At 41.5% G+C, this 21,038-nt stretch overlaps 1 protein-coding gene across 1 annotated transcript in view; it reads left to right on the top strand.

Moving 5' to 3' along the window:
• Positions 1-21,038, top strand: part of hdac4 (histone deacetylase 4) — a 64,913-nt gene that overhangs the window by 35,373 nt on the left and 8,502 nt on the right. Inside the window, exons 14-23 of the mRNA XM_069663165.1 lie at positions 39-172; positions 898-1,000; positions 2,881-2,927; positions 6,241-6,348; positions 8,182-8,237; positions 8,378-8,465; positions 10,016-10,135; positions 10,232-10,329; positions 17,159-17,277; positions 17,932-18,065. Coding sequence (XP_069519266.1) covers positions 39-172; positions 898-1,000; positions 2,881-2,927; positions 6,241-6,348; positions 8,182-8,237; positions 8,378-8,465; positions 10,016-10,135; positions 10,232-10,329; positions 17,159-17,277; positions 17,932-18,065 — 1,007 coding nt within the window. The remainder of the gene's footprint in view (positions 1-38; positions 173-897; positions 1,001-2,880; positions 2,928-6,240; positions 6,349-8,181; positions 8,238-8,377; positions 8,466-10,015; positions 10,136-10,231; positions 10,330-17,158; positions 17,278-17,931; positions 18,066-21,038) is intronic.

The following is a 21,038-nucleotide window of genomic DNA, read 5'->3' as shown; positions in this document are numbered from 1 at the left end:
ACAATTACTGTGTGTGTGTTTATTTGTGTGTTTTCCAGGGTTAGTGTATGACTCATTGATGCAGAAGCACCAGTGTATGTGTGGTAACACCACCAGTCATCCAGAGCACGCTGGACGCATCCAGAGTATCTGGTCGCGACTGCAGGAGACAGGCCTCAGGGCGCACTGTGAGGTAAGACATCAGTTACACTTTGACTCAGAGGTTTGATCCAGTGTATGTCATACTGTATGACTTAGAACTGAATATATAGTTGTAATGGTATAGTATGGCACATGCACAGTATCATAACCATAACGGAGAATTAAACAAGTTAATAAGTAATTAACAGTCAAAGGTACATGATTATTAGGTGGCTGGAAAACAAAGCAGGCACTCTTCACCCTGACAATGGATGTTCTTGCAGCTATGCATGGATTGTTCCTCAGTTTGTTGTATTACACAAATTGTCAATTTGCCTCTTTACACTGCACGAATAGTGTTGTAAACACGTAAATGGTGTTTCATATCTATTTATGGCTGCTGTATTCTATATTTATTTCTCCCCTTTAGAATTATCTTAGAGAATATCTTTAACAAGATTTGAAAGCTTCTAGTTTAAAACATGCCATTATTCAACTCTGATGTGTAGGTTTTTATGATGACCAGAAGGGGGCAGTGTGTAGACATTTTCTTCCCTGACACTTAGATTTACTACTGGGGTTATTACTTAAAAATTAACCAGTGTTACCTCCTGAACTCTGATTTGCACATATAGACACTATGATGCAGTGTGATTACTTACATGCAGCTCTATCCTTGCCTTCATCTAAGGTGACTCTGGAGTTTTTAAGCTAATTCATAATTTTCTCCCTCTGTCTCCTCTCTCTGTCTTCTCCTCTATCCCACTCTGTGAGCAGTGTATCCGAGGTAGGAAGGCCTCACTGGAGGAGTTACAGACGGTGCACTCTGAAGCCCACGTCCTGCTGTATGGAACCAACCCTCTGCGGCAGAAACTAGACTGTAAGACACACTGATACACACACACACACAAAAAAAAAACTACAAACCACATCGTCTTCATTAGTATGCTTTACACTAAAGTTAATGAATGTTTGGATAAATCGTAATATTTTAAAGTACTTTAAACATAAAGCAAATCACTTTTAGCACAATAGCCGCCAAAAACATACGACACACTGTACTGTATTTCAAATTACATGCATACATTAAATATTAAGTATTAAATAATTTGTCCCCATGAGAAAAGAGCATCTCAGACGTACTTCTTTTTGTGAATCTGCAGCGTCTGTTAAAGGAATCTGCTTTAATGCTTAAACCGTGTCATAACAAAAGGTCCAATCTAATAAAGTCCTGGAGGTGTTACGATAAGGTGAGGACCCACTGACGCTTGTTAACTAAAGTCACACAGGCTGCTTAGTCACTTAGGTCTGGGCTTTGTGGCTTTAGGAGCAGGTGTAGCCAAGGCAGTCTCTCTCTCTGAGTGTGTGTATGTGAATGCATGTGCAAAAACCTAAGGGGCAAACCCCAGTGGTCATCTTAGCTTTCACTCCACTGGAGACATAAATTCCTCTTATTATTGCTGCTTCCACAGGAGAATTACCAGATACTCCTGTGTATGGTTCAGCCAACAGGTGAAGGAAGTGAGCAGGTGAAATGCAAACTGTTGGAAACCCAAAGGGGAGCAACTAGCCAGGGATTCAAATATCTATAGATGCTGTTTTAGATTTCTGGTTAGAGATTGTTTCTTTTTGTTGAGCACGTGTATTTTTAGCAAGTTAGCGGGTGGCTGAGTTAGACCTGGACCTCCAACCTTGGTCATAAGCGTGCCACACTCTCATTGAGCTTCACAGGTCTGCTGTTGTACTCATTAAACTTAACATTAAACCAGTTGTCAACACTCGATTGATGCCTCTTTAATGGATTAAAAATTTGGGCAGTTATGTTATTATATTAAAACATTTAGTGAACATTAAAGTGACAATCTCAAAGATTTTCATTTAAATAAATGTCTGGTGGCGACTTTCATGGGAAAAATCACAAGCAGCGCCCAGTTAGTGACATGTTTTCTATCACCCAGCAGTGGTTGGTCTGCCAGAGAGGGTAGGCAGAGCTAACCGCAAGTGTTGCGAGGTTAATCTACTATGGCGGAACAAACTAAGAAAAGATTGATGACTACAGATACAACTTCAAAAATAAGTGAAAATCCACTCCAATGAAGGCAAACAGTCTAAAAAGGAAAGCCACCGTCAGCGAGGAAAATCAAGAGTTACAACCGTTACAACCGTGGACGTCACACATGCGACACTGTCTGGATATCTGGGAAGTGTGCTCCCGCATTTACCGCTTGTCGCCATAAGGTGCTGCCAAAGAGAACGTAACTGAAATCTTCGAGATTACCACTTAACTGGGTAGAGTAATATTCCAACATCCGCTGAGGTAAAAAGTTAAACCTGTTTTACATAAAACATTTGTTGTGCAGTTAGAACAGACATAAAACTAAAGGTGAAGTCATTTAAATGTAATTGTTGTTTCCAGAAGAGTTGGGTTTATTTTCTCACCAGTCAGAGAAGTAAAAGTTTATTTGTTTCCGTTTTCTACTAAAACAGACCTTAAATCTTGAATCCCCGTGAAGACGGAGAGGGTTTGATTATCAAGGGAATGAGATCCTTTCTCCTTCTTCACCTTGCCCAATTAAAGCCTGCCCCTGTGTACGATTGCTGTTAGATTAGGTCACAAAGTCAAATGCACGTTTCAGGGGTCATGCACCCATTTGGGCCTGTGAATCCAGAAAGTTACCTCCTCACCTGGTAACCTTTTGCTCTTTCATTCTCTATTTCTCAATCACTCTTTCTAATTCTTAACTATCCTTTCTCTCTCAGGTTCAGTGAGTCCCATGTTTGTGAGGTTACCGTGCGGAGGCATCGGGGTGAGTTGTCATGATTAAGTCATCTCACAAATATTGTCCATGTATTTAAGTATTCCTAATTTGTGCGCCTGATAGATTTCTTGGGAATCATCTGTGTTTGTCACGCTTGTTTATTCAGTGGAAAATTGTCGTAATAGACTGTTGCGTTTTTACAACCTTAGGCTAATCTAATCAATACCCGTCTGGCTCTGCTCCATCGGACTTTGCAACGAAACAAACAGCTTCAGCCTCATCAAATACTGGTGTAATAACTGTGTTTCCCTTCGCCCACTTGCTCTCTGCCCCCTGCCTATATAATAGTCCCATTTGTTCTCGTTCCACCAAACAAACATGCACATACAATCGCAACATACACACACACACACACACACACACACACACACACACACTCAAAAACACCGCCCTTCAAGGACCAGAGGCAACAAAAGCTGTTGCTTGCCTTTCCGCTGCGTTTGTAATTATATCCAGATGTGTTCAGGCATACGAGCTGTGTATATGTGTGTGTGCGTGTGTGTGTGTGTGCATTGGTATGGTGGGGGGTATGTTTTTGCTTGTGCTCACAGCAGTGTGTTTAGGGATGTTTGTGTGCTAATGCAATAATTTAGATTCTTAATCAGAGTTGGAGGTGCTGTCTCCTGAAACGGATACACCTACTGTTGCATGTCTGTTGTTTTCTGTCTTTACAATTATGAGGATTTACAAACACCAGGATGTCCAGCGCAGAAACCTCCCACCTAAAACTACACTCCCCGTGCTTGCTTTTTCTACATCTCCAACTCTTTTACGTTTCATCCATGTTTCTCTCTCTCTCTCTCTCTTTATCTCTCTCTATCACTTGCTGTCCTCCCCCTGTTGCTGCTGCGGTGGGAACAAGAAGAGCCCGGGCTTCGTGCTGCTCTGTTCTGCTCTTTATAATGGCAAATGGGACTAAATTGTTGTCTTCCTGTCATACACACATATTTAAAGAGGAAGAGGGTTAAAATTAGCCTGTCAGCCTGTGGAGAACCATCATTCCGTCATACCAGCACGTTCCCGCTCTTTTCTCCCTCTGACACACAAACACACACACACACACACACAAACAATCCTTCCCTTTCACTTTCCCCTGACTAGCTTATGTGCCACTCCTGACTTGAGGTAGAACTAACATCAACATGGGAAATAATAAACCACTCATTCTCCACATGCTGATTTAGATCAGCATCTGCTTGTGCTCATTAACCTGACTTGTATTTATGATTCAGTTTCCCATTCGTTCACTCGCCTGATGCGTCATCTGCTCGCTTGCTCGATGCGTCATCTGCTCGCTCACTCCACCACTGACTCGGCCACTACACTGTGTCTTCCACCTAGTTTCTCTCTTGACTCTCACATCCACCCGTCACTCATCAAAAACACTCTTTATACCTCCTCACTCCCTCCTTTTAAGCTTTTAGTCTATGGGAAATGCACTTCAGTTTTATTTCATGACAAAGTCTTCTTGGCTCAGCTTAAAAAGGGCCTTTTTTATTCCCTGCGGATGCTATTATGGAGTCCTCCTCCAGCCTTGATCACCCCCGTCACTGGAGACAAGAGGAAAGTAAAGTTGGCCGGCTGGCTGAAAAGCTGTTGAGTCGCTTAACAAGCTGACTAGGTTAAAGGACTGAGGGAGTGACTTGGTTAATGCACAAGACGGCCAAAGGTGATCAGTGTGGATAAAAAGGCCAGCTGTCGGTCAGTGCGGGTGACTGGCAGGTGAAAGTTAATATTTCCAAAGTCAAAGAAGTCCAGTGAGTTCACTAAAGCACATGTGTGTACAGTTCAAACACGTTGACACACAGACCTTCCTTTTCTTCTCTTCTTGTGCCAGCGTCTTCTCTCTGTGTTTATCATGTGTTCCATCTGCCCTGCCTGACAGAGGGTGTGGATATTATCCTGTGCACGGCCCTGCTTACAATCAATCCCATAGAATATAATGGTCCATTTAGCTTGTGTGTGTGTGTGTGTGTGTGTGTGTGTGTGTGTGTGTGTGTGTGTGTGTGTGTGTGGGCGTGTGTGTTTGTGTGTGTATGTGTACATGCGTGTGGTTTACTGTTGTGTTGGGGCTGAGGGCCAAGTGTGCCTCAAGAACATTTGTATCTTCGCGTCACCAACTTAAATCAATATACATTTTACTTTACTAGCCTTGCACTGAATTTTTCTGCAATCCTCGATTTACCTGCCTTAGGGCCTGATCAGACAGAGTGCGTTTTGCAGGCTGTATAACGTATAACATCGCAAGCCTACAGTTAAAAAAAGCACCTTTCTTTTTTTCTGTTGTTAAGGCAACCACCGAATCATTAGCTGTCATTAACCTAACCCTTATATTGCCCACCTCTCCTTTCATCCGATTGGACAATGAGAAAAAACACTCATGACGCCGGGGCGCTTTTCTGCTTTGAGTTGAGGTTTTTCAACTTGTGGCGCTCAGCAACGCGAAAGCAGCGCGCGAAAAGCTTCTCATTGAAAACAGCTACAAAAAAGCCGCCCTCAGCTGCTAAAATGCGCTCTGTCTGATCGGGCCCTGAGTCAGTCTTCTCTGTCACATCTTCAACTAGTCCAAAATGCAGCGGCCAGACTATTAACTAAGACAAATTGCAGGTCCCACATTACGCCCATTTTAGCCTCACTGCGCTGGCTGCCAATTAAATTCAGAATCAATTTTAAGATACTTTCAATTACTTATAAAGCATGAAATGGCTTAGCCCCTGTTTATATTTCTGAGCTTTTAACCCCTTACATCACAGAACGACCTCTTGTTGTTGTTGTAGCACTTTGTAAACTGGGATTAAAAAGGTGCTATATAAAAAAGGTTAATTATTATTTTACTGTAATAGCATACATATGAAATCAGAGTAGTTATACAATTTCAACCCATTATTCCTTTTTAAATATTTTACTCAAGATTGTTTATGTATTGATAAACAGCTTAAAACATTGAGTTGTTTTACATCTGCTGCCTCTGTGAGCCACAGAAATGAGAACGTGCTGGACTGACCATTTGTCTGTATGACTAAGCTTCTAAGTATGTGTTTCTGCCTCACAGTCCGCTCTCTATTGTTTCCTGTCTCTGAAAAACATGTTCCAGCAGTCCCTAAATTGCCACTTTTTAAAGACCAACTTTGATGCAGTAAAACGACACAAGCTAAATAATTGCAAATGTCTTCAAAGCTTTACAACTGATGTCACACTCAAGTAAACCAAACCATCAAACATGCCGAAATAAATGGAAAACAGTACAATGTAACATATTTTTAAAAATGTGATACAAACAACACATGCATTTGTTTTGCAGGTGGACAGTGACACCATTTGGAACGAGGTCCATTCATCCAGTGCAGCTCGTCTAGCCGTCGGCTCGGTGGTGGAACTGGTTTTCAAAGTAGCATCTGGAGAACTGAAGGTAGGTTTGGATGCTTTGTGAGGAATGAGCTACAAAGTTCTTGCTGTTTGCTTGGCTTTGGAACGACTCAAGGATGTTGTGTGTTATTTATGTGATCTTTTATTTGTGATCTTTTATTTGTTATTTTGTTTGTGCATTTGATAACCTTCAAGAATGAGCCAACATGAAACAAAGCTTGGACACCACCAACAAAAGTCTGAGAGTAGATGTTTTTGGGGTTTGATGTTTTTCTGCCAGGCACTGTCATATATCTTTACTGACAGAACAAAGAATAGCAAATGCTCTCTGCACATGCATCTTTATGTAAATATTCTGTTGTGTTAATCTAAATATTTCTAATGGATTATTTATAAACTGAAGACTAATAGATGGAAGAACCATCCATCCACTCCTCCAAAACTTTAAAGAAAAGGGAAACCTCCTTTCAGATCTCTCCGTCCCAAAGTCTCGTTAGCACCTTCCAGACACACTTCCCCTCCCCCGTCATGCCTTGCCCACCAGCCAGCCTTCCTGTGTCTGTGGCAAAAGCTGCTTACTGTTTGAACCCAGCAGGGAGGCCCGGCGCACGGGCACTGCAAACGCCAACAGTCCCCACTTACAGGTCTGCTTTATTGGCATTACACCACAGCCACCTGCAGAGCAGCCGTCGCACTTTGCGTTAGCTTAGCACCAACATACCAAAGACTAATGACATTACACTGGGAGACAGTAGCATGCAAGCTGAGACACACATGGTTTTTGGCAGTGTGTGCTAGCATTTAAAGCCTTCTACATGTGTGCGTTATTAATATGGAGTAATGTACTGTATGGTACATTATGTTACTGGTAATATCTGATGTAAAAAACAATATATAAGGATTACACACCTAGCCAGAAATGCTAATTTTTTTCTGATACTAGGGTTAAAGTTCACAGGTATCGACTTGCCCTCAGCTTAACCAGATCTTAACACTAACATATACGCATACAGATGGTCCTCTGAGGATCCTCAAAAGCTAAATGACCAAATACCACCTGCACCAGTGACTCTCTGAACTCCACAGAAAGCCATAAATCCACTCCATACTCACACTCGCATCTCCACATCTGTTACTCTCCATTCCCCTCCACATGTCTATTTTAATTCACTGTTATTATTCCCTCTGCATAAAGAAACAATCCACCTTCCCCTTGTCTTTATTACACCTACATACATACATGCATTATGGGGCCTGCTTTAACCAAGCGTCTTCAAACCAGCTGAGGCAGTCGTCCCTTCATTAAACTCCCGGCCGGCTGCTAATCCACAGCAGCTGACTCAACATCATTAGTCCAGCCTGCCTCTCTTTACATCAGCCTGAACATCTATCTAATGTCCCCACATAGCAGTGGGAGACCCGAAAACAGTTGCTGGGAGTCCCCTAGGTTTCTGCCTTCACAAAGCTCCCCTTAGCTGACCCGATGTTAGCATCTGTGTCTGTGTGTGTATGCATACACGACTGCATGTGAGAAACTGTTTTGAGCTAAGGTATTGTGACATTATTTGAGTAATAGTTGTAAGAAGACACATTGTATAGGTTAGGTTGTTGAGTTTCATTTATTTCACTTTGAATTTATGTATTTATGTTGTTTTCTTGGTGTTTGATATATGTTTTTGTTGTGCAGCCAAGTCTTGACACAAAATTGGCTGGAACATGGTAAAGCAAGAAAGATATCTCAACTTCATCTGACCCCTCAGTCTTTCGAAACACAAAGCAATGTTAGATTAAAGCGAGCAGGTTTAAGGTCAGATCCAACCAGCTTCTGTGGACTATGATGCTTTATTAACAGTAAGATATTTGTTTTCTCTGTCAGAACGGTTTTGCTGTAGTTCGACCACCTGGACACCACGCTGAGGAGAGCACACCCATGTAAGTCAATTGGAAATTTAAACGAAACAAAATTTCTCTATGACTTTATTTTGTCCTTAAATAACATTTACTTTAGAACATACATTTGTCTTAGATTTAACTGCTTTGCCACTCTCTTGTCTTTCCATTCCTGATCTCAGGGGGTTCTGTTACTTCAACTCAGTCGCCATAGCAGTGAAGCTCCTGCAGCAGAGGCTTAATGTCAGCAAGATCCTAATTGTGGACTGGGTGAGTTCCTCATACAAAGCAGTGGGCTGCTTGTGACATATCCATCTACAGTGTTCAGAACATGCAAACCCATGCGTAGGTGTGCAACCCCTTACTTTCTCTGAAGTAATTTTGAGTAGATGAATATAAGTTGTACTCCCTCACATGAACCCAATATATTTGGCATAATAATAATAATAGTAACTTTATTTATAGAGCACTTCAAAATCCAAGTTACAAAGTGTTTTAGTATGTAAAATGTGTTTCTGTGTCTTTAAAAGTTAAAATAGACATCAAAGAGCAAAAAACATCAATGAGCTTAAGGTATTATTATATAGTCACAAAGAAATCACTTCTGGCGGGCCACTGCGAGATTGTTTCAAGAGATTTTGTAACTGAAAGTCTCAAAGAATCGATCTTGTCATCTGACAAAAGGACGATCGGACACGAGACATCTCATATCTAGTAGCCAGAGTCACATTTTCACCTTCCACAGTGGTAAACCTTTTGAATTTTAAGATCTTATGGCTGTCGCTTCAGCGAACCCACAGGAAAAATGAAACAAAATAGAAGTGCCCCTTGACTATAATTATGCTATAAAAATATTGAATTCAACTCTGTTCATGGTTTTGTTCATTATTTATGCAGTGTGACAAGTAAAGAATATTGCAGCCAGCAATGGAGCAATATATTATTATGCAGGTATGACCCAGAGGGGTTGTTGTTTGGGCAGTGAAACATCCTATCTGTTTTGTCTGTTTTCAACATTGTCTTAATTAATTAATTTATTCTTTTAGAAACGGGTTGGTACGTAAAATAAACCCCAGTCAAACCCAGGAATACATGTATGTGCTCATCAGGTCACTGGGTTCAGAACAGTTCAAAGCTTTCATTGTTTTATGAGAACAGAACAGTCACAGCCTGTGTAGTGTGCCTGTGGGATGAAAGGTCTTAAAATACTGGATATTGAGGTCAGACACTGTCCCTTTTTTTTTAAAAGCAAGACAGTAATTTTTAAGAAGGTATGACAGTCATGTCCAGGAGCACTTCTCTTCAGTGGCGTCCAGGACCGGTCATGGTCATTCCTGAAAGCCTTTGAAGGGCCTTTTCATTTCCTCTCCGTCTGTCACAGGGAGACTTTTAATGCTGCTAGCAAACTCAGTGTCATGCCACACTGCCTCCATCCAACAGGGACATCATGATCCCTGTATTAAAACATTCTTTGGAAACAGACAATGAGGTCATTTAATTGATGTCGTGTTGTTTACAAAAATGAGCAACAATTGAAGTTGAGTGTTTTATTGAATCCTGCTGACCTTCCCCTTTTGACATCACAGCAGAGTGCAGCTGAGACACAGACCTGACTGTGTGGAAGTATTACAGTCTCTGTTTCCCATGCAGTTGGTCATTCATTTTCAAATCATGTGATGTTGTTTTGCAGACTACACATGAGCCACAAGTGTCAAAGGCTAATAATGCGAAGAATATTCTTATATCCTTTCTGAAGATTCTGATAAATGTTTCTGTGTTCTTTGTAATATTTTAACATGTCTCTTTTTTTATATTTTAAGGATGTTCACCATGGTAATGGCACCCAGCAGGCCTTCTACTCAGACCCCAGTGTCCTCTACCTGTCACTGCATCGCTACGATGATGGGAACTTCTTTCCTGGCAGTGGAGCACCTGACGAGGTGGGATGGAAATCTGCATCTCTCTGCCTGCATGCCCAAGTGTTTCTTAAAATGTATGCCGACAAAGTAACCCAGTCAGGCCTGTGTATGTTTCAGGTTGGCAGTGGAGCAGGTGTAGGCTTCAATGTAAACATGGCCTTCACCGGAGGACTGGAACCTCCCATGAGTGATGCAGAGTACCTGGCTGCTTTTAGGTAAGACAATATCACCTGCTCTTCAGAGAGAATTTGTGAATGAATGGTCTTACTGTAAAATTCGTTTTAAAGTGTCTTGGAGGAAAGTCTGTGCAAGGTTTGACAATGATCTACTGGAGCTGTAGGAGCTTCTTCTTATGCCACGCATGATTCCTATTAGATCCACCTTCTGGGTCTATTTATAACGTCTTACCCAGACACACACAGTTTGAAAGGCCTACAAGTGTATAGGCATGGACTCACCACAGACATGTACCTGTCTCACACACATTTTTAGTTCATACAGCTGGCGAGGAGCAGGTCTGGATTGGTTCCAGTGCTCTTTGAAGATTAACTCACGTTTGCGTCCGTGTGTCCATCTGGCCTGAGCCAAAAATCAAACCGACTGGCCGCTGTCTTCTCGCAGCTTTCGGCACGCAAACCCCCGGAAGCACACCTTTACCCGTTAATGCACCCCAGACCCCCAGAGTGCTCCAACTCATCCTGTCATCCTCCTCTTTCTACCCTTTAATGTTATTGCACTGTTGACAACTGCCTGATTTATCATCCCACAGACGATATGTATAATGCATACCTGAAGCACATAGCTAGTTCAATATGCCTCACACGCAAGTTGCTATACTATTTTTTCAGTTCATTTTTATTAATCATAAAAAGGTGGCCCATACTGTCAAATATGTTTACTGTTTCGTACAATTTTTTAAGCAATTAATTTAGTCCATTATAGAGTGTGGAGACAGCAAAACTGTATTGTTGCGTATTTGCCTGAGAAACTACAGTTTACTGACATAAGATATAAAGTTATGAATAATAATAAAAAGTATTGATGCCTTTTAAGTACTGTGCCTCAGTTAAACCAGCCCATACTGTTTACATTTAACTTGCGGAACCACTTTATTATACAGTAGTTTGGCTGTGTGTATGTTTGTTCAGGGATACATGCAGCCATATGAGTGAACATGCATGTGGAGAGTGTGGAGAGGCTCGTACTGTGTTTGTGTGTTCTGTTATTGTAATTGTAGGTTATTAAATCAGCGTTCTTGGCATCATGGAAAAGATCCAAAGATATAAACTGAAAGCGAAGTAGAGTTTGGGTGGGTATCACCTCAGACCCAGGTGCCATTAATTCCCAGAGGCTGTAGAAGTTTCTGAGAATTCATAGGCCCCACAGGACAGCAGCAAACCTGCCTCATAGATCTACAAAAGCACACGCACATGCATATACCACACATGCACACACAAAGTATTGGTCATACAGATGCACATCAGCTCATAGAGGTGCAGAATGTCCTGGCTCAAAGGTACATAAAGTCGATGAATATTCACTGAAACGGGGAGAAACAGACACACACCTGCACCGTTTACATCAACCACATGCAGTCATACACATGTGCATAGACACCTGATACACACAGCCTCTCTCTCTGGCTTTCAACATCATTGTTTATCTATGTGTTGTGGTCATTTCCCTCTCTGTATTTGGGAGGGGATGCGTGCCTCGCAGTCGGCACCTTCCCATTCCTCCGCTGGCCTGTGCCACGTTGCATTTGCAGGGGATCAAGTCTGAGCCTCCAGAAAGCACAGAGAAAAAAGATAAGAAAATTGGCCCTAATGAAAACCAGAGGCACCGTCTCTCTCTCTCGCTCTCTCTCTCCTCCTCCTTTCACTCCCTCTTCTGCCATGAACTTGGAAAGACGAGAGAGGAGGAGAATTAAAGTTAATTCAAACCAGCTCTCCGCAGCGCCAGATGACAGGGCTTTGAAGTGTAAGTGTGCGTGTGTGAGTTTTTCGCTCTCTTATTCTCTCTCTCCTCTCCCGCTCTCAACTTCTTTTTTTATGAACGAAGGGGGAAAGCCTTGAAGCTCTGCAGTTTAACTATTTGTTGGCTGGTTACTACTCCTTCTAAAGGACAGAGTCTATGTTTTCTTTTAACAGGGGCCTCACCTGCCCCTTGACTGCATGGGTTAGACTGAATGTCCACAATAGTAACTGCTCATGGCTCAGAGGTTTCCTTGCCTTTTAATACGTTAAAACCATTAAAAACACAGGAATTGGTTGCTAATTGCTGTTGCCTCTGCTACATTTTGGTCTGCGAAAGTCTTCAAATTATATCTGTATAAAAAAGTTTATTGTACTGTATATATACAAAATAAACTTAAGAAATCAATATTTCAAATCTAAAATTTGTCTTGAAATATGAAATGCGTTATCTACAGCCCGCGGTCCACCGCGAATGCCACATTTCTGCCCTCCATGTTTGAAACCCGAAGTACACTGGATTAGAAGGCATAATCAAGATGTGGAAAAAGCCTAAATTATGGGCTAGAGTAATTACACAAAGATGAGTAGTCCCCAGAGAGGAAGTTTTCTTTGGCTCAGAAAATCACCACTATGCCAAGACCTACTACAGAATTAACCTGAGTACATTTATGTGCACTTAAAAATCATGTTTGATGACATTTGCCAAAAACGTCATGCACTCATCAGGATCAGAAGAGGAGTAATTAGTGGGAGCAAAACAAAAGGAATAAAGGCCTTTTTTGAGGTTTAGCCTGGTGAGGTTAGACGTCTATAGAATACAGTCGGTGTTTAGAGGGGTTGATTGGCAAAGGGAGATATATTGATGTTAGGGCTGGGCAATATGACAATATATATCATTAAAATGATATGAATCGTCTCTAACGTGATGTCACAAAACCAGCAGCTGAACTGCTTTACGGCAATGTTTACATCATTTTGACAATGCTTTACGTTCTAATCCACGCACGTGGGAGTGACCATAGAAGGAGGCGCTGTTTATTAACATGGACATTAATGTGCAGAAAAGGACTCAGGCTCAGCCCAAGCGAAAACAGAAACTTTTTATTTGTCAAGGATTTAATTCACTCAGGATTGTCGAAAAATAGGCTTTACCATGTGGTTATTTCATATTATTTAATTATTTGTTAAATGACCAGAAAACATGATATATCGTAATATATATCGTTATCGAGATATGAGAAATCCTATATCGTGATGTAGGGTTTTGGCCATATCGCCCAACCCTAATCGATGTTTTGTTTTTTTTGTCAGTGAGAATGATCATTCATGTGTCACAGTTTCATTCCTGTCTTAAATCCATTCCCCACCTGATACTTTGACATGTGCACCTGTTGCTAAGTAAACTAAACAATACTAAACAAAAGTTTACACTTTGTGCTTACTACGCTGATTCCACTCACAGAAAGATCCAGCCGTGATGGAGCCAGCAGTGTTTAAGATCGCAACCTCTTAATTCATGATGTCCTGTAGCTTACAGCTCCCTCGTAAACTCTCCATTCCCTCAATTAACAGAAAGGCCTTTTCATCTCCACATACAGAGCCTCTGATTCAGATGCTATTAGTCTTTCCTAAAACCACTGGTTTCCCTTTGTGCCAGATAATTGATTACTGGGGTTTTTATTTCCTTAACTGTCATGATAATATTCCAGGAGGTGGGGGCTGGAACTGATGACACCAGCAGTTTTCATGTCTGTTTGCAAGATAGCTGGGTGGGGGGGTGGGGGAGCCCTCAGTAGAGTCCTTGGCGGTCAAGGTTTCCTCCTGCGTCTCGTGTCAGCCCACATGTACGCCTGTGGCAAACTCCCTTTAGTGTTGGGTCTTTTATGGCCCAAATGTTAATGAGCCAAGGCTGTGTGTGGATGTTAGTCTGTGATTGGGCAGAAAAGATTGGCAACACAATGCAATAAAATGTTAAATGTTTGTGCTTTTTAATCCTGTCTGATTTAAAGTTTCTTAATGCCTTGCCCTATCTTTATCTCTCCTACCCAAGCTTGTTTTTCCATCCAGTGCCCTCCTCTTTTTACATGACGATTTCCTCTGAAATGTTGCCAGATGCATGCTAGCAAACAGTGACGCACGCATTCAGTGTATCCCTGCTGTCTGGGACTCCCAAAAGTTCCTAATACTGCCTCTCGCCTCTCCCTCAGACAGCTGTGTGTACGTATGAGTGTTGTGTTGTGGTGGGGGGTGTGGTGTGCGCAGTTTAGGGTTATAATTTGGTGGTGAACATAAGATGGAAAAACCGTTGGCCTCCGGAGTTTAGGGCACGCTGCTTGCCCACAGCCGGCAAACCAGCACCGTGTTCCTGAGGTCAGCAAAGTACAGAGGACCTATGACAGAACCCTGTGGTACTCCGTCACTTGCAGACCTCACAAAAACACCGCTTGACCAAATATCCCAGACCCCCCCCCCCAAAAAAAGCTCCTGTGTGAACCACTCATTTTGCCTTTCGGGAAGTCCCAACTATTTATGAAGTGATACATCCTAAATCATACTAAACCAGATTACTATGACACATCATACTTTAGTTCCATAACTACCTGTCAAATTATTGTGTCTTTAAGCAATGCATACATTTACAAGTTCTTAAATGAAAAAAAGTTGTGTCCAGTTCAGAATATTTAGAATTATTTGAGCGTATATAATCCAAAATAATCTTCCTGTGGCAATCTATCTTTGTATTAAACACACACATACACACACACACACACACACTGCGTGTTGTTTTTATCAAACAGGGTCACCATATAAACCAGACTGGATTTTCCAGCCCCAGCTTGCAGTGAATCATAGCACAGTACCCCGCTGTTGATTGGATTTATGGATGTATGACACACTGCGCACAAGAACTCCCTCCCTACCAGCTGTGTGTTAGACGAAGGTTGTAAACAAACAGATCCTCATTCACCACACCCATTCAGCATTCAAATTACCCTGCATACTTAACACACATACACACATGCAATTATAAGCTGTCTTTCCGATTCTCCTTTTTACTTAAGGATGTTTTAGTGTAGTGCTCGCTCCAAATTTCCAAACTGTAAACTCCACTTCAAAGGTGTGTGTGGTAGCTTCCTCTGCCACACACACAATGTATACACAAACTCATTAGGTTGATGTTTGCCTTGAAAACCACGAAAGGGAGTAAAAAGTAATGAAATACTTATACACAGCAAAAACAACATGTAGTATTTCCGGCTGGTTACACCTTTTACCACAATCCTCAGAAGCACAGCAGCCACTCTAAAGCCAGATACATATTTTAATAGTTGTCCTCTTGAAGTATAGTGCTCTTTTAGCCAGCAGAGGTTCTCGTTACTCGCTAGTTTTGCTCTTAAGTCAGCTGATGAATTTTCTTTTCTAGAATCAAGAAACTGTGTTTGTGAAGTTCTGCATGTGGTTTGTCTAAGTGGTGTTGTCGTACCTGTACCTCACGCGTCTCCATGCTTGAACGTAGAGCAATCGCTGAGCAAACGTCACACAGATCAGGCAGTTAATTCAGTGGTGGTAATGATGGCTATGGCAGAGAGGGATGACGATTCTCCATTTTTTTCTCTATTCTCTATTTTTTGGTTGTTCCTGTTATTGTTCCTATATTTTGGAGCTGCATATCTTGAAATCTGCATCATGTGAGTTTAAAAATGTAAATAATGTTTTCTAAATAAACATAACGTAGCAGCATGTACACCTATGTATTCTTGACTGCACTCATGCATTGTGAAAATACGTTTTGAGATTTTTTTAAAAAGCACTCCAGTACTTTAACTCAAGTAATAATTCGACTGAGCAGCTTTCACTTGTATTGGAGTAATAAACTTCAATAAATAAAACAAAAAAATTACCAATATGTCTTGTTTGTTCCTTGTTACTGATAGATTTGAATCATCCTATCTCCTAACAACACAAAACAATAGAGTCAACACCAACAGGAGAATAGTCTAAACTGTTTTTCAATGGGAGGGAAATTTGGCATTTTCCTTGGGACCTCACCGACTTCTCAGATGTGCTGGTCATCCCACAAATGCACGATCCTTACAAACGGGACATCGTTGGAAAGGGGAATGAACAAGATTTGCAATGATACCAGATTCAATGCTAATGATAAAGTGATAACAGAGATATGATCAACAAAACACCAAATTCCAAACTTTTTTTGACAAGTTTATTTGACCAGTAGTATCTATACTTTGACTCAAGTAATGACGCCTAGTGCAAGATAATCATTCTTCTTTGGCCATACTGCCAACACAATTTTCTCATTATCTGACTCACATAAGAAAACTGGTATGATATAATGTCAAAGTTAAGTCTGGTTTTCTTAGAATATTATATTATATATAATTTTTATATGTATGTACATATGAACTGTTGCCTTAGTGCCCCCAGTGCTGCACCTTTTCTAACTCTTGTCACTCCCTGTTTAGCTATGACTTTCATATTCCCTATGTTACACAGTTACATGCAACAGGATTATGGTAAATAAAAATGTGCCAACTGTTATATTTGCATTGGGTCCCCTCTTATAGGTATCACAAAGTCTTGAAAACATTGCTCATCAAGCTCGGTGGTTTTGATTGTACTTTATACAGATGGAATGTGAGCAGCCGTGTCTTATATCTCAAAATATGTGTTTTGGAGCAGCTTAAGTTTGGTTGCTGCCCGGTCATCCTGTCGTTCAGCCAGCCTGTTAAATCGATTTTACACTTACAGTTTCAGGACTATCTGTTAATGAAATGCAGCTTGACTATTTGCCTGCCTCAGAAAGACGTGACTCAACAGGGCAAGTTAGCAGAGAAGCTGAGCCTCTGCCAGCAGGACCAGATTTAACCTTACTTATCACCAAACCTTCTTTGCTGTTTGTGCTTTTGTTTGATGCTGAATCTGCCTCTTCTTTCTGAACTCACTTTCTTAAGAGTAATGCCATAATTCTTCTTAGAGATAGAGGTCTTCAAAACCTTCAGAATCTTAAGTTTTTGTTGACATTATTTTTTCCTGTTAATTATTCTAGGACGGTGGTGATGCCTATAGCCAACGAGTTTGCCCCAGACGTGGTTCTGGTGTCTTCAGGCTTTGATGCGGTGGACGGACATGCTCCACCCCTCGGAGGATACAAACTGACAGCCAAATGTAAGTACGGACAACAGCTACCCACTTAATTACTTAGTTTAGTTTAAATTAAGCACACCGTCACACTCTTTTCATTCATGTTCTCTCCCTGTCAATACAATTTTTGATAGCATGAAAGACTGACACACTCCCTGTATATACTTTGTGCCTCTGACTTGAGTATTCAGATCGAGACCTTGGCGTGCCAGCAAAGAGCTTTTCCTAAACCATCCTGCTGATCTCAAATAAGAGCAGGGGTCTTTGTTGTGAAGGGGGTGATATGGGTGGTTTAGAGTGGATTGCAGGATAAGGGGTTATGGGTAGAATTCAAGGGAAAGTATAGCTGAATGCATATATTTAAACTCCCCTCCTCCTGAAAGGAAAAAGATCAAAGGCTGTGACCACGTCTAAACGCAAAGCTGCATTTATTGAAATTAAACCTGGCTCATATTAGGGCTTATTTTTTAGCCCCAAGTAAATCCAGAGTGCACTCTCTTCCTCTCCTCCTTTCTCTGATGCAGTCACCCCGTTTCTAATGCATGCTCCAACCCCCTTTTTCTCCCTCTCTTTCTTTGATCAATATCCAAAAAGGAAGTTAGAGCTTGAACACCATACTTCCTCCCATCTCATTCCTTTTCTCTGCCGTCTCTTTGCTGTCATTTCCTGTGTGTCCAGGCTTTGGCTACCTGACCAGGCAGCTGATGGGTCTGGCAGGCGGTCGGTTGGTGCTTGCCCTGGAGGGGGGTCATGACCTTACTGCCATATGCGATGCCTCAGAAGCCTGCGTCTCTGCTCTGCTCGGCAATGAGGTAAGACGAGAGCCTGGAGGAGGAGGGATGAATTACTGTCAAAATATCCTCATAAATTACTATCAAAATAACCGTGAGCAAGGCGCCAGGATTTAACAATGCATTTGGAATTGTGGACTCAATCTATGGCTGGTGTGAGAAGAAATCGTGACTGACGTTTATAATGGGAGCTACGAACATAAACCAAAAATACCTCATTTAGAAAATAGGTTTGTCCAAGCTGCATAATTTGACATTTTACTGTTATGTTAATTTTCTTTCCTCTTGAAACTGTAAATTCTTTATGGTGTACAGGTTATATTAATACTAGCAAAATTATGTTCATAATTCATGTGCATAAGGTGGCGCCATATGGAATGGAACTGAGAACTTCGAGATTATGTCTTTAAGGTTAACAAGTAGGACTTTATGCACTTGAAGAACATCTGGTTTATTTGTGCTGTCAGCATGAAATTTGTGAATGAAGTTGCGCCCGACTTTGAGTCTCTGAGAATCCGAGTTTGAGTGTGGATGGTAACAAACAGTAAAACAGCAGGACAATTATTCAAATGCCTTGTTACGTAGACACATTACATTTAAAATACAAGATAGTCTTGTACCTTCCTCAACAGTCATCTTTTATCCGAGTCAAAACCACCACTATTTTTCCTATCTTCTTTAAGCTCTCTCTCTACCACTCAGAGAGAGGAAGTCAACACCACACACACTCACACGCACAAGCACGTCAGAGGCAGAGGATTTCCAGGCAGAAGGTTAATTGTGGGAGTGTGTAGGTTGGGCCGTGAGACTGAACAAACATCGGTTCTCTGTGATTCATGGCGCACAACAGAATAGCAACTCAAAAGCCGCCCACTCTTTTCTTCCAGCTAATGGAGAGCCTGGAGTGCTTTTTTGGACGGGCTGCTCCGTCTCTTTTTCTCCTGCTAGATTATTCATCCAAGATATCTCAATGCATTTATTTTTAAAGGACTACCGAACGGTGGTACAGAACCGTGATTATATAGCCTTACGGGAAGAACAGGGTGTCACTTTAGTGTTCGTGTAGAATAATTTCTTTGAAAAAGTATGTGTCAGTGGTCCAGAAGTCTTCCATCCAGATACTGTTCGTGCTGGCTGCATATCGAGCCAAATCAAACAGATTGTCGTTCTTATCTTGAGTGCATCTCTTAAGTCCATCAACAATCTCTGCTGTTTTGTTCACACTCTCTTTCACAAAGTGGGCTGAGATGGTTGTTTGGTTCCTTGCTTTGGGCATAATAAACATTCCTTTAATGTGTTGTAGTGGCTCGAGTGACTGTTTTGTATTCCTTTCCCAGTGTATCTGAGCTATCATATTGTGAACACACGGTTTGTCTTAATGTGTCAGCCGGGTGTTTCAATTCAAGTCAGTTCAATTCAGTGCAAATGGTGGAGGCAGATTTCACAGAACAGTTTGAGCAGTGTAGAGCAGTTTCATCTGTCCCTATTTCTATCAAGAAAACAGGCTAAAAGTAAGAGTTGTTAACTAAGAGTTACACCAAGAATGTCAAGTAAGTAAGCAAGAGTGATTATCCAGACTAACAGTCTTAAATTAACTTAATGTATTTTGAAAAACTGACCACTCTCAAGTGTTGCTGCAGACGTAGCCACACACCCTGAGTGTCGGTTACCATTGAAATGGCTACTGCACCTGCTAAAGCCATTATCTTCTGGCCTGCGAGACAGTTATTCCAATACATGGGTCTATAGTTTTCATTCGGTGTATACAGTACCTTATACAGCAAACAGTGAGACTAGTTGGTGACTGCATGCTGTCATTGTAATAGAGTGCAACAATTTATTTGTGTGGTGAGCAACATAAAATGCAGGTGCAAACAACATGGGCAGGTTAGTTAAAGACTGTTCTTGCCAATGTTTTCGTTTTAATACGGCAAGCATGATAGCTCAAATAAGTCATGTTACAAACTAAAAAGTAAGCATTCACACTCAAGTTGTATAGATCAAATAAAACAATAGTTTAGTTCAGTCAAATGTATCCTAAAAATAATTGTATTGCAGTCTACACTGAGGCCCCGTGTCCATATAACGCTGCAACCGATGAGCTAACAACAAGCTTACAACACATAGGGCAATAAAAGCACTTACCAGCAACATTTAGTGTCCAGCAACAAGTTGCTCCTCCATGTTTGATGGTTACCAGGGTGACGAGTGGCATCCCATCTGATTGGTTGTCTAAAAAAGCGGACACCAGCGCCTTTTCGGAAAAGTTCCGAGATTTTCAACTCGAAGCGCACGGAGCGGCCGCACAAAAAAGGCGGAACGCTCTGAAAGAAGACGCTGGGTGCAGCGCCTTTTCTCATACGCTCTGTCCTCATTGTGAACAACTGAAAAAAGATGCCAGCGCTCAGTAAAAGGCGCTATGTTGACACAGGGCCTTAGCCTGTATGAGTTAAAGTAAATGATTGGGCAGGCACTTCAATGTCAAGCTCTGAGTCTATATTTTCCTTGCGTAAGGTGGTATCTACTCATCCCACGGCCTCTTGTTCCAGCCCTGCAGACAGCTCGGCTATAAATGAGTTCTTGGAATCGTTAAAAAACCACATGGCCTTGTTCTGTGTAGATCTTGGAGTCAGAGCAAAACAAACAGAACAATAACACAGGATCACATTAATAAAACTCGGTCACTGCGACCAACCAGTCCATCATCTTGTGCAACATGTAGATATTGACCAACGCAGACAGATGACCCTTACAGGAACGGGACAATGAACAGAGAGAGGCTTTGTTATAGCACTGTGGAACATGTCGGCAGTGTTATTAACCCTTTAATGCGTCTTTGTAAGAGGAGAGCACTACTACGTGTTCAACCTTTGACAGATCTGTTGGAGCAGGAGAGGGAAACACACAAACTCGAAGCGTAACCTGTGCCCACGACTCAAAGGTGGATAGAGTAACTGCCATTGCGTCTGGTAAGGATTCAGGAATTCAAGGACA

The sequence above is a fragment of the Semicossyphus pulcher genome, unplaced genomic scaffold, assembly GCF_022749685.1.
Source record: "Semicossyphus pulcher isolate SPU_LCO1_2020_fin unplaced genomic scaffold, fSemPul1.0.p SCAF_15, whole genome shotgun sequence".
NCBI lineage: Eukaryota > Metazoa > Chordata > Actinopteri > Labriformes > Labridae > Semicossyphus > Semicossyphus pulcher.
Note: the sequence above shows the minus strand (reverse complement) of the source record. Positions and strands in the feature narration are given on the sequence as shown.